Genomic DNA, 13,114 nt, shown 5'->3' on the forward strand with positions numbered 1-13,114 from the left:
CGTTCTGTTTTTATATTTTAGTTCCATAGTAAAAAGACAATTTTTCAAACTGCATTTTAGAATTTATTCACTTGTCCTAAAATTTCGCTACTGATGAACAAGCAGCCAAACTGCAATCCATGATAAACAGATTACAAAGTTCACTATATTAAACCATAAATACAATAATATGAATGTACACACAATGATATATACATACAGCTTTACACAGCAAACCACAGTCAGTCTGTCATCAACCAATCAAGTACTTTAAATCTTTATACCTTCAATAAAAAAGCCAATTGAATTGAATGAATAGCACTATTTGAGAATACAAAATGGCAGCTCTCTGACTGTTTGGCAAAAGGCGAGTTCATTCTTTCAGAGACAGTTCATGTATGGCACAAACCAGTTTAAGACACTGAAAAGAGGTTTTTAGGCACCATAGACTTAAAGGACCAAAATTAGCACCATTATAGTTTGACAAATCGGTCCCATGTTTAGGGTTATCATTCAAGGAATCTAAACAGAGAAATGGTTTTAAAAATAAATCTCTTTTAATAAATTACTGAAAATATTTGAAACAAACAAGACCACCATCTGCATGGATACTTTGCAATGCCTTAGTATCTTAGTAGTGGCGTTCACACACAAACTGTAGTGATGAATAGAGGTCCATATAAACGTGCAGTTCGTCATCCTGGGAAATACGCAGACGCTGCGGCCGGTGTCGGTTTTGCTCCAGCCGTGTTCAAAGGCTTAGGGACTTCTGCAGGTAGAAGGCATTTATATCAAATATAACATTTATTAAATCTCCTCAAAAGTATAGCAATTAGGAATAACTGGGTAAAAACGTTTTGTCGCTTGCCTCTATTTAGATGCATGCTGGGTAGGAGACCGCGGAGAGGAATGCTGTCGTCTCGTCTCTCAAAGTACTTGGAGTCCAGACCTACAGGTTCTCCGCTGTTCAGATCAGAGATGCAGCTCAGACACAAGGCTATAATCCGAGATCAGGAAGTTAATGAATTAGAGGAACTCACTTCTCTTTATTGGAAGGCTGGGCGAGTGTAGAGGGACTCACTTCTGCTGCTGAAGGTTTGCCACTCATAGGGTTAAACTGGACCTAAAATTTAGTTTAGAACATTATTTATTTGTAAAAAGAATTCAACATGGTTTTCTCAGACATTTATAGCTAGCGACTGCCGCTGAAAACAAAGTTTAAATAAATATATGCTACTTGCTAACATCATTATTGTAGCAACCCATGCAGATAAATCACTATTTTGACTACAACAAACAGATGCAAAAATAAATAAATATTGGACACGCAGTCCTAAAGTAAAAAAAGTAAATAAAAATAACAAAAAAATCTGAATTGTGTGAAGTGTGAACAGAGACTCTAATAGAGACAAGCAAACCACAGAAAACCAGGAGATGCATGAAGGAAAAGATGGTATGAGAGAGAAGAGGAGACGAGGCCTGCCTTTGGTCCAGACGTCTGATTGTGCAGTGCCAGGACAGAGCGAGTTCCTGAGCTCACACAGGAAAAAGGGAGAGGATATTTGGAGTTTATCGTAGAGGTGATGGGGAAACCCTGTCCCAAAGACGAGGGGAAACCTTTGCTATCAAGCTAGAGAAGAGAAGAACGGCTACATCATTTCAAAGACAAGTCCAATCTGACATGCAAACTGATGGTTACTGTATGATTTCCAGTTACATCAAGCAGACAAAAAACCTGTTTGGTGGAATTTATGCTACATTTTCAAAGATGTGTGATTACCATATTGTGAGAGACACTTCCTGTTCTCAGCCCTGCGGCGGGCGTCTCGAACATTCCCAAACTCTCCTGCTTCCGAGAGAGCTGGTTCTCATTCAGCTGCTTGTTCAGCCAAGTTATTACTACATGAATACATGGAGATACGAAAGCAGAAAAATACACTGAAAATGATATAGTATATAATAAATTATATTCCATTAAAATAATATATATAAGAGAATAAAATACAAATATTTTTTAACTTAATAAAATAGATAAATAAATGTAAAATACATACATTGAAAATAATACATATATATATTTTGAACTAACCGTTCTCATTGGTTTTTAACACTTCCCTGCTCTCGTCCAGTTTCTGAACTGTAGCTTCCAGTTGCTCCTTTAATCTTGTTGCCTGAAAACAACAAAGACTGTTGGTGAAAAGAAATGTTCTGGGACCTGTGTTGGCAGCACATGTGGGGTTGGTACGGTACCTCTTCCTCTTTCTGTCGGAGCCGCTGTTGGGCGTCCTGCAGTTCTCGCTGCTCCCGTTGCAGTTTCTCCGTAGTTTCCTGCAGGATCTTTTCTTGAGACACGGTCACTGTGTTCTTCACCTTGATCTTCCCCACCAGAGCCTTCAGATCCCCCTGGAGCTTCTTGATGATGCCGTTCGCCTGCAGTGGGAATTCAGGATTAATCCGACTGTATACAGGGTTTCTGCAGGTTTGATGAAGGTACATTTCAGACCTTTTTAAAGACCAAGTAAAGAAAATGTAAGTAATAAACTGAATGGAACACAATATGTCGACATGTTCTCTAAATGAGAAACACAGGGAGTTGTATTAGCAACTCTTAAAGGGTTAGTTCACCCAAAAATGAAAATTCTGTCAGTAATTACTCACCCTCATGTTGTTCCAACCCCGTAAGACCTTCGTTCATCTTCGGAACACAAATTAAGATATTTTTGATTAAATCTGAGAGCTGTCTCACTCCTCCATAGGCTTCTAAGACATTATAACTTGCTGGCCCAGAAAATGCATTAAAGACATCATTAATATAGTCCAAGTGACTACAGTGGCTCAATCTTAAGTTTATAAAGCGGCGAGAATACTTTTAGTGCGCAAAAAACCCACAAAAATAACGACTTTATTCCACCATTTATTTATTTATCTCTGGGCCTCGAGTTTTTTCACATAGTGTAATAGCGCAGCGCGTCTGTGTTGCACGTCACACGTAGGCTCACTATTGGCCGACGCTGGTCATGTGTGTGATGCATGTGACATGCAACACAGACGCGCTACGCTATTACACTACGTGAAAAAACTCGAGGCCCAGAGATAAATAAATAAATGGTGGAATAAAGTCGTTATTTTTGTGGGTTTTTTGCGCACAAAAAGTATTCTCGCCGCTTTATAAACTTAAGATTGAGCCACTGGAGTCACTTGGACTATATTAATGATGTCTTTAATGCATTTTCTGGGCGAGCAAGTTATAGTGTCTTAGAAGCCTATGGAGGAGTGAGACAGCTCTCAGATTTAATCAAAAATATCTTAATTTGTGTTCCGAAGATGAACGAAGGTCTTACGGGGTTGGACCAACATGAGGGTGAGTAATTACTGACAGAATTTTCATTTTTGGGTGAACTAACCCTTTAAGAGTTTGAATTTGAGTTTGATATTAATTACTTTTTAATTCATTTTACAAAAAAGTAGCTTAAATAGCTCTGAATATGGCACTCTCTTATACTGTATCTTCTGATCGCATTGCAAAAAAGATGTTCTTCCTCAGTATTTCGGTCTTGTTTTGTGTAAAGATTCTTAAATCAAGATGCATTTACTAGAGATACAAAATGACAAAACATGAAGTCTTGTTTTCGGTGAAACTGATCAAAATGAAGTGAGAACAAATAACTGTCAATGGGTTCAGCAAAATTCATTTTTGATAACATTGACAGATATTTGTTCTTGTTTTAAACAAACTCACTTAATTTTGTCCAGTTTTTCAAGACTTCATTTTTACATTTGCATCTCAAGTAAGTGTATCTTGATTTAAAGTCGTTTCAATATTTGCATTTGAAAACGGGACAAAAATACTAGGAAGATATTCTCCTTTATTTTTGCAATGCATGCAACATTTCATGCCATGACTTTGTGAATTTAAGACTTTCAGCTCTGATTTAAGACCTTTTTAAGGTAGTAATTTTGTGTAGCAAATTTGTTAGAAAAAAAAAACGTTAAGCCCCCGCAGAAACCCTGGTATGAGTAATTCACAGTTAAATTCAGACGCAAACCTTGATGAGCTCCTCCGACAGGGATTTTACCGTGGCCTCCAACTTGCCGATCTGAATTTGCTTGCTTTCTGCATTTCCTTCAACAGAGTTCTAGCAAAAAAAAAAATTTATTAAATATAAAATGAATGAATATAAGGATCCGTTCATGTCAGATTTCATCTGCTGACCTTCTGCTGCTGTGTGGCTTCCAGCACCTCTCTGGTCCGCATCACGAGCTGGTCTTTATCTTTGATCTCCTGCTCTACGACAGCCACTCGCGTCTGCAGCTGGTTGACCAGACGCTCTCTCTCGTGGCATTCGGTGTCGAGGCTGCTGTTCTCCCTCCTCAGCGACAGAACCTGCTGCTTTGACCTCTGACACTCCTGGACAAACAACACATTAGTTATGCAATCAGATTTTCTTGTGACTGTCAGACCATATCCTTCTAAATAAATATCGCACCTCTTCCAGACTAGCCAGTTTGGCTTTGAGGTCTCGAATGGTGGAGTCGCTCTTGTATTTCTTGTCGGTGAGCTCCCGGTTGGCCGTTTCCAGCTCAGAGACTTTGGTTTGGAGCTGCTGGGTGCTTCTGTGATGAGACGACTCAAGTTCCTGTCGCAGCTGTTCGTTCTGCTGCTGCAGACGCGCTTGTATCTAATAACACAAGGAGAAAATAAACTCAGTCTCTTCTTTGAAGAGAGAAAATTTGAAATAAATATACAAGTTTTTAGCTTTCTGATAGAAACTGGACTTTACATTACTATATCTATACTATTAATATATCTACACAAAGTTTTACTCCATGGTCAAGCATTTTATATACAGTAAAAAAAATTTCGCCCATGTCAGATCACCTCCAGAGCATTTTCACGCTCAGCTGTGAGATCCTGCATGTGTCTGCTGGACAGAGACGTCGTTTGGGACGTCCATTCAGACCGCAGTTTGTCCAACTCTCGACTTTTCTCAGACAGGGTCTGGAGGATGAATAATATAATGAAAAATCATAATTACGTAATAAATATTTAAATGAATCAATATAATTACTATAAAATCAAAATGGTTAATACATTATGATAATAGAATTAATACTAATACTATATACACATGTATATATAGCAGCTATACAGAAAATCATATTGATGATCTCTATAATTTCTTAATATCTTCATGCCTTATATTCACCTTTAGCAGATTAGAGCTGGGAGATAATATTGCTACATTTTGCGACAAAATAAAAGTCAAGCATTTGAGATTTGTTATATGTACTGTTTTACGTGAATATACTGTATATATGCAGGTAAAGTAGGATATACTATATATCCACATTATTATATATTGCTGGGCAATAATATAGTTTACGTTTTTTGACAAAGTATTACAATCAAGCTGGGCAATAATATAGTTTATATTTTTGCCCCTTTCATTAAAAAAAACTTAATTGATGTTTTTTGATGAAATATAACAATCAAGCTGGGCGATAACAGTTTATGTTTTTTGACAAAATAGGCAATAATATAGTTTACAGTTTTTGACAAAAAGGGCGATATTATAGTTTACGGTTTTTGACAAAATATAACAATCAAGCTTGGCGATAATATAGCTTATGTTTTTATGACAAATATTACAATCAAGCTGGCCGATAATATAGCTTATGTTTTTATGACAAATATTACAATCAAGCTGGCCGATAATATAGCTTATGTTTTTATGACAAATATTACAATCAAGCTGGCCGATAATATAGCTTATGTTTTTATGACAAATATTACAATCAAGCTGGCCGATAATACAGTTTATGTTTTTTGACAAAATATGAGATAATACAGTTTGTGTTTTTTGACAAAATATGAGATAATACAGTGTGTGTTTTTTGACAAAATATGAGATAATACAGTGTGTGTTTTTTTGACAAAATAGGTGATATACAGTTTATGTTTTTTGATTAAATATAACAATCAAGCTGGGCGATAATATTATTAAAAAAATTGACGATATAGGCACAAAAAAATAGGCTAAGTTTTTTGATGGAAAAGGGCGATGATATAGTATGTTTTTGGACTAAATATAACAAATCAAGCTGGGCGATAATATATTTTACGCTTTATGACAAAAGAGGTGATGATATAGTTTACATTTTTTACAAAATAGGCGATCATATAATATACGTTTTTTGACAAAAAGGGTGATAATATAGTTTACGTTTTTTGGCAATATAACAATCAAGCAGTAGAGATTTTATCTAGTACACAGCGCTTAACGTGAGTCCACCTTAAGTAAAATAAAAAACTTTTCAATTTTCATCGACGGCTCCTCCATCTCCCCCTCCCCTCAGGTAAAGAGTCTGGGTGTCATCCTAGACAGCACCCTCAGCTTCACTGCACACATCAATAACATCACCCGCTCGGCCTACTTCCACCTTAGGAACATTCACCGCCTCCGCCCTTCTCTCACTCCTCTTTCCACTGCCGTTCTTGTCCATAGCCTTGTCACTTCTCGAATCGACTACTGCAACTCCCTCCTGTTTGGTCTCCCTCAAAAAACCCTCCATAAACTTCAACTTGTTCAGAATTCTGCTGCACGCATCATCACTCACACACCCTCCATCAAGCACATCACCCCAGTCCTCCAACAGCTCCACTGGCTCCCCATCACACACCGCATCCACTACAAAATACTGCTCCTCACTTTCAAAGCCATCCATAACCTCGCCCCTCCATACCTGACTGACCTCATTCATATTGCCACACCGGTCCGCTCTCTCCGCTCCTCCTCCTCTCTCCATCTCATTGTCCCGCCAGCCCGTCTCGTCACCATGGGGAGTAGGGCCTTCAGCCACTCTGCTCCCCAGCTCTGGAACACTCTCCCCCCTGACCTCCGCAACTCTGACTCACTCCCACACTTCAAATCCACACTCAAAACTCATCTGTTTAGACAAGCCTACTTACTCTGACCACTACTGCATTATTCTCCTGTACTGTTTTTAACTGATGTATTTTAACCTGTTTTTATGCTAGTTTTTACCCTAGTTAGTTTTTAGTTTGTTCAAATGCACCTTTTTGTAAGGCGACCTTGAGTGTCCAGAAAGGCGCCAAATAAATAAAATGTATTATTATTATTATATTTATCCGGGTAAGGTTGGATATACTTATAGTAGTTGTGCAATTCATTTTTAAATATTAATTTATTTGGTGATACTGACAATTATCAAACCTGTGAGGTTTTGCTCAATTTATACCAATTTGGTGGTTATATTATAAATAATACAAATATTAATTAACTTTAGAGAAACCATCTTGAATTTGACTTACTTGCTGTGCATAATTTAGCTGTCTTGTCAGATCTTCCTCAGTCTTTCTCAACTTCTGTTCCAACTGTTGCTTTTCCTCCTGAAAACAGATATATTAAAGATGCATTCATCCAAGCAAGCAGGATATAGACATAGTCCATGATGATGAGTTGTACCTTTACAGTAGACAGACAAGTAGCCAGATACTTCTTAATATCCGTATCAGATCCCGGGAGCAGTTTCAGAGAGAGATGTGTGAGGTGTTTAAAAGCGTTTGTCTCCACAATATTAAGGTTTGAAGGACCGTGGTCGAACGCCGATGAAGCTGACGTGAGCTGCAACAGGAACCTGAAAAGAAACAGTTCTTACAACCCATACACATTAAGAAAAGATTTATGAGAGATAATATTCAGATAATCTCTCACCGTGGGTTTTCTCTGTCCTGTTCAGAGATGCACTGCTCAAGCAAGTCTATGAATTTCTGTGGGAATGATGTGAAGTCTATTAAAAGCCCTTGTTGTACTTTTAAGCTGCGAAGGAAAGCAAATAATGATTATTACACTGAAAAGCTCACATTGAGTCAGATATTACTGTGCTGACAATAAATATGGATCATTATTTTATAAAAAGGTCAGATCAGATCACTATACCTCTGAAAATCCTCCTCTGATATCACAAGATTGTATAAAAAGTAAAGATCAGTATCATCCGTCAGCCGTACAATCAAATCCTGTTGATAAAACAAACAGAAAGCCATGAGACCAAATGCTTTACATTCATAAGTAATGATGATGTATAAATGATAATTCCTCACCTTCCTATGGACAGGGTTTGATAATTGCTGCAGTTCAATACTGATGCGAATGACTGAACGTCTGTAATTTAAAACAGCATAATATATAAATACATTTAGACCCTTAATAGTCTGCAAAAACAAAATACTATAACATACATGACAGTCAAAGAAAAATAAACCCAAACACTCATTTAGGTCTTATTATGTTCAAATACATACACAAACAGTATTACCTCTCATCGGTCTCTCTATTCTTCACCTGCACCTGTAACCTCTTGTTAAAAAGTAGTTCCGTCATTTTGAGTTCATGTAATAACACAAAAAGCGATAATAATCATAAAAAAATCGCAGTTTTTTCGTGTTTTTAAGTTGTTGAACGAGTCATTTGTTTTTTCGCGCTTCGATCCCGCGTTTGTCCGTTTCTCACCGGATGTGCTGAGCGCCTCAACCTAATCACGCGTATTATCGTATTTCAGCATATTTATTTTTTAACAATCGTAAAAGACAAATATATACAATTGAAGTTGTGTTTGATATATATTTGAGGGTGTTTAAGGCTGATACAATTAAAAATCTTTTCTGTTGGACTTCACCGGAGCGTGTTGTGATTGGTCGAGAGGCAGGCGTCAAACGTCAACGCCGAGTGGGCGGGGCGTAGAGGAGTTTTGAACATGGCGGTGAGTAGCGCAAACGTTTCCACACCGTTCACTTTACTAAACGCTTGTATGGTCGCATGGTTTTTATAAACAAACATGTAAGCACATAAATGTCTTGTGAACTCTGAAAGTTCGAACTGTACTCACTAGAGCCTGCTCGTTATTGTAAATTTGATGTGTTGTGTATTATTGAGGAGCTAAGCTACATACTAAGACACTGGGTCTGATAAAGCTATATTACACACAGGCCTGTTATATAATATGTGGTTTTGATTTTCAGGATAAAGATAAGAAAAAGAAGGAGAGTATTTTTGATTTGTCGAAATACATCGACAAACATATAAGAGTAAAGTTCCAAGGAGGTCGTGAAGGTGAGACAGTTGCTTCATAAGATAAAATACTAGGGGTTTAAATAATTCATATATTATGCTTTACTAAATTACATTGCATTTAACATTCATTGTTTCCTATTTTCAGCAAGTGGTGTCTTAAAAGGCTTCGACCCGCTGTTGAATCTTGTGTTGGATGGCACCATTGAATACATGCGAGGTAAAATCTCTTCATTTATTACGTCCTCTTTCTCAGGGGTTTTCAAACTGGGATCTGTGTAAAAATAAAAAATGAGATTAACATAAGTAGAACAGGTATTTTAAAAAATCACTTAAATAATGTAACATAATAGAAGCTAAATATTTTCCCAATAATATTTTACACACTATTTTTCATAGTATAAATTGGGTCATTATACAGTAGTTAAAGCTGCAGTCCGTAACTTTTTTGGGTTAAAAAATAATTTTTTGAGCAAGTACATAACCAGCCAAGTGTGCAAAACTATCTGCTTGCCTTAGCTCGATTCAAAACGGTAAGCTTGTAATAATGTTTTCCAGTGGTACTGGTGGATTTCCGCTGGAAATTCGAGCATGTCTTTGCGTCACATCTGTACACTTAAAGGAGGAGTCTCGGCTAGTAGGCTATGTTGTGTGTGAGGATGTTGGAGGTGGAGATTTATAGCCTTTTCTCACAGCACTTGATATAATTAAACTTATCAATTTGATGGCGGATCCAGAAAGGTTCAAACGACAATCACCAGTGACAACTGGAGATTCACTCGTTGTAAAATGCAAAAGACTTCGAAGTGGCTACAGATTTAAAAAGAGACTGCAACCGTGCCCATGTGAAAACAAGGATAAACAATCAAAAGGGCTTTTGAAAGTGAAGGGGTTCAAAACGGACGCAGAGACGGCTTTTTTTTTGTGCGTCGGAATATTGAATAATGCAATAAATATGCATCTGATTACAGATGCGTGTGTTTGTATTTCAAAGAGAACCAGTTGTAAGGAACATTCATTTGTAGGTATGATAATTAGAAATTAGACTGCACAGAAATGGAAACTGAACTACAGGTAGCCCTAATACACATTAAATATAGTCACGCAATGCTGATGTTGTTAACATTAACAAATTGAGAACAAAGTATAATTTGCATGGTTTGACGTGATATGTTAAGTGATCGTTAGATTTAATCAGCCTTAAATTTCCCTTAGTTGGTCAGAACAAAAGTGGATGTTACTTATGTGGATGTTACTGTTACATTTTCTGGTGAAAATTCTTATGTTGGTCATACTTACAAAAAGTAGAATCTGTAATTCCGAATGCCAGTTTCCACACTGACAGCTGCACATTCTCCTCAAAACATTGGATTCATCCGCGCTGCGCCGTGCCGAGGCACAACCCACGTAAAGTTGATAATTCCCAGAATAACTGCAATTGCAGATTTTGAACAGAGGTGGCGACAAAGAGGAAAAACTACGAACTGCAGCTTTAACATTTGAAGTGGATCAAAAACACTTCACACTTACCCCTTTTCCACCAAAAAAGGGTGCTGGTTCAAAGTTGGTTCAACTTGTGAACCTTCTCAGAACCTGTTTATTTCACTGACTAGAGAGCCCAGCGAACGATGTCATTACGTCACTGTGTACATTGCCATTGGCTACGTCTTAGCTTTCCTAGAAACGTTTGCGCCAACTTTAAGCATAACAATTACAATGGCGGATTACATCGTCTTTCTGCAAATGTTTCTCCTGGCATTGCAATCCTATATTGGGGTCAGAAGAAGACGTTTAGAACACATTTGTGCTGCTCGTCTGGATTACTATAGACGGAGGTAACGTTCCTGAAAAAGTTCGACAATAACCCCGCCCCCGACGAAAGCATGACGTGGTAAAAGAACGGTTCTAGTCCAGCAAAGAGTTGGTGCCGCTTTGGAACCAATTTTCCTGGCCGAGAACCGGTTCTTTGGCTGTCGAAACACAAAGAACTGGTTCGCGAGTAGGCACCGGCTCCGAACCGGCACCAGCACTGCCTTGGTGGAAAAGGGGTAACTGTGAGCCTTAGTGTTCAATTCCGATTTATTGCTCAATGCTCAGATATTTTTTTTTTTGTGTGTGTAGCTGTTCACATTGTTGTTTTAAATATGGCCAATATCAGATTCCAATGTGAACAGATCATGGTCCTGGACTGACCCGTATGCGCAAACGAACAATAAAAAGACGTCACGCAGCATGCTGTCATACGGAAGTAAAAATTTTGCGTAAAAAAAGTTTATGCATTTATTTATAATGTGATCTGCTGTAGAAGCCAGCAAATTTATGTGCAGACAGTATAAAAAACAAAGAAGATGATTTGAAAAAAAACATTTACAGTGTTTATGATTCAAGCCCTTGTGTTTTGCTTGTATATAGAGCTGTTACTGTAATACTTGTGAGCTCTGACACATCACTGTCCTTTACGGCCTACCTTTCACAACTGTCTTGATAACGTCAGGTATGTAAAATCTTTGAAATGACTACCATGAGCACCAAATTGTGGAGAATGTTGCTCTAGAGTGACGTAAAAGTCGGATGAATTCCGATATGAATGTTCAGACTGAGGTCGCATTTCAAAACATCCGACCTGTATTGGATTTAGTGGCCCAAATCAGAATTGGAAAGATCATGAGAAAAACAGATCTGAGTCACATATGGGCAGAAAAAAATCGGATTTGGGCCACATTTACCTGCAGTCTGAATGTAGCCTAAGAGATTGAAAACCCTTGCTCAACCAGAGCGTTTTATTTTATTTTTTAAAAGCTTTTTATTCAGGATCGTTGTATATGATGCCTAATCACATCCTGATGATTCCAAACAGATCCGGATGATCAGTACAAGCTGACCGAAGACACCAGACAGCTCGGCCTGGTGGTTTGTCGAGGGACGTCCGTCGTGCTCATCTGTCCACAGGACGGGATGGAGGCAATTCCAAACCCTTTCATTCAACAGCAGGATGGATAATATTCAGCCTTGTTTATTTTTGTTTTGTTTTCTTGCATTTTGTAGATGTCTGGTGGGAAAAAAAAACGGATAGTTTTTGTTAGGTCTGAAATCATGAAAAATGTAACATTTTGTATTTAGACTCAGGATAAATGTGTTTTGTTTTTGTTGATGAAACTCATGTTTTTTTTGTGTGTGTGTTAATAATGGTTTTGAATTATAAGGCATGTTTTCTGTTCATGAAAATAGGTGCGTAATACTGCCCTGGTTCTTTCAGTGTTGTTTTGCTACTGACGTTCATTTGGACCATAATAAACATCTGGGATTTAACCATTTCTAATTCAAGCAAAAACAAAGACTATGCCTGTACCTCAAAGGGTGGATCCCACAGCTTTACCTATCCAGAAAGCTTTTGTACACACACACAAACAGTTGGACATTGTCAGCAAGCTTTCACGGAACACCATTTGTGTAATATTTTGAAGGCCTTCAGTTTTAAGACGCCTTGAGAAAACATTCTTGTTTACTTTTGTGGTGTCCTCTTCTCTGTTTTACATTTACAAAACTAATTCCTTAGATTAAAGACTCAGTCATGGACCCTTCCCTATTTGTGAGATTTTTCCACCCTACTTTTGTTAAATTAATGCATACACTTTGTTAATAGGTGAGCAGAACTACTTTCACATACAGGTGATCATGCAAGTTCCTAAAATCTTGCGAGGAAACAAGGGTTTTTCCTCCCCTTTTGATGGCTATCAGATTGAGATGAGCTATTCATGCTTCTTAGCACAGCCACAAAGACCTGCCTGTAACCTTTCTAGATTTACTTTAGGTGGGAAACAGTATGTACATCAATATAGTCACTAGTTACAGTATAGTTTTCACTCTGATATTTAACGCAATACGTGTGAGGCTAATCGAGTTTTGTTGGTCCCTCCATTTGTGATGGTGGTTTTCTAGCAGTTATGAATGAAAGGCTGTGTGTCTTGCCTTGCTGGTGCTCTTTTGAACAGCAGGACTTTCCAGATTTTATCAGTGCTCACTGGCACCCAAGTCTGGGCTTT

General features: G+C 37.8%; 2 protein-coding genes across 4 annotated transcripts; one reads left to right on the plus strand and one right to left on the minus strand.

Moving 5' to 3' along the window:
• Positions 1-40: 40 nt before the first annotated feature.
• On the minus strand, positions 41-8,624 carry sass6 (SAS-6 centriolar assembly protein). 2 transcript variants are annotated; one of them, XM_082137734.1, is made up of 17 exons: positions 8,320-8,624; positions 8,105-8,165; positions 7,941-8,020; positions 7,716-7,820; positions 7,467-7,638; positions 7,313-7,390; positions 4,859-4,978; positions 4,467-4,658; positions 4,193-4,387; positions 4,026-4,115; positions 2,230-2,409; positions 2,069-2,150; positions 1,760-1,878; positions 1,463-1,609; positions 1,020-1,102; positions 848-942; positions 41-748 (listed from the first exon to the last, which is right to left on the minus strand). In XM_082137734.1, the coding sequence occupies exons 1-17, from the start codon at positions 8,382-8,384 to the stop codon at positions 675-677; spliced, it is 1,938 nt and encodes a 645-aa protein (XP_081993860.1). In that variant the 5' UTR covers positions 8,385-8,624; the 3' UTR covers positions 41-674. The 2 variants fall into 2 exon arrangements, with proteins under 2 accessions (XP_081993860.1, XP_081993861.1); XM_082137735.1 differs by lacking the exon at positions 1,463-1,609.
• A 79-nt stretch (positions 8,625-8,703) lies between these two features.
• On the plus strand, positions 8,704-12,652 carry lsm7 (LSM7 homolog, U6 small nuclear RNA and mRNA degradation associated). 2 transcript variants are annotated; one of them, XM_082137742.1, is made up of 4 exons: positions 8,704-8,763; positions 9,023-9,113; positions 9,220-9,291; positions 11,929-12,652. In XM_082137742.1, the coding sequence occupies exons 1-4, from the start codon at positions 8,758-8,760 to the stop codon at positions 12,069-12,071; spliced, it is 312 nt and encodes a 103-aa protein (XP_081993868.1). In that variant the 5' UTR covers positions 8,704-8,757; the 3' UTR covers positions 12,072-12,652. The 2 variants fall into 2 exon arrangements, with proteins under 2 accessions (XP_081993868.1, XP_081993867.1); XM_082137741.1 differs by lacking the exon at positions 8,704-8,763 and adding an exon at positions 8,805-8,840.
• The last annotated feature ends 462 nt before the right edge of the window (positions 12,653-13,114 follow it).

This window comes from Leuciscus leuciscus (genome assembly GCF_965113295.1).
Source record: "Leuciscus leuciscus genome assembly, chromosome: 15".
Taxonomy (NCBI): Eukaryota; Metazoa; Chordata; class Actinopteri; order Cypriniformes; family Leuciscidae; genus Leuciscus; species Leuciscus leuciscus.

What these genes read in the sequence shown, in the direction of transcription:
- sass6 (XM_082137734.1), bottom strand. Translation starts at nt 8,384, where the DNA reads ATGACGGAACTACTTTTTAACAAGAGGTTACAGGTGCAGGTGAAGAAT. An exon ending in AGCTAAATTATGCACAGCAA is followed by an intron (nt 4,979 to 7,312) that starts GTAAGTCAAATT and finishes TTCATCCTCCAG; the next exon opens with ACCCTGTCTGAGAAAAGTCG. An exon ending in GAAGTGTCTCTCACAATATG is followed by an intron (nt 1,610 to 1,759) that starts GTAATCACACAT and finishes TCTCTTCTCTAG; the next exon opens with CTTGATAGCAAAGGTTTCCC.
- lsm7 (XM_082137741.1), top strand. Translation starts at nt 8,820, where the DNA reads ATGGTTTTTATAAACAAACAT. An exon ending in TGGTTTTTATAAACAAACAT is followed by an intron (nt 8,841 to 9,022) that starts GTAAGCACATAA and finishes TTTGATTTTCAG; the next exon opens with GATAAAGATAAGAAAAAGAA. An exon ending in GTTCCAAGGAGGTCGTGAAG is followed by an intron (nt 9,114 to 9,219) that starts GTGAGACAGTTG and finishes TCCTATTTTCAG; the next exon opens with CAAGTGGTGTCTTAAAAGGC.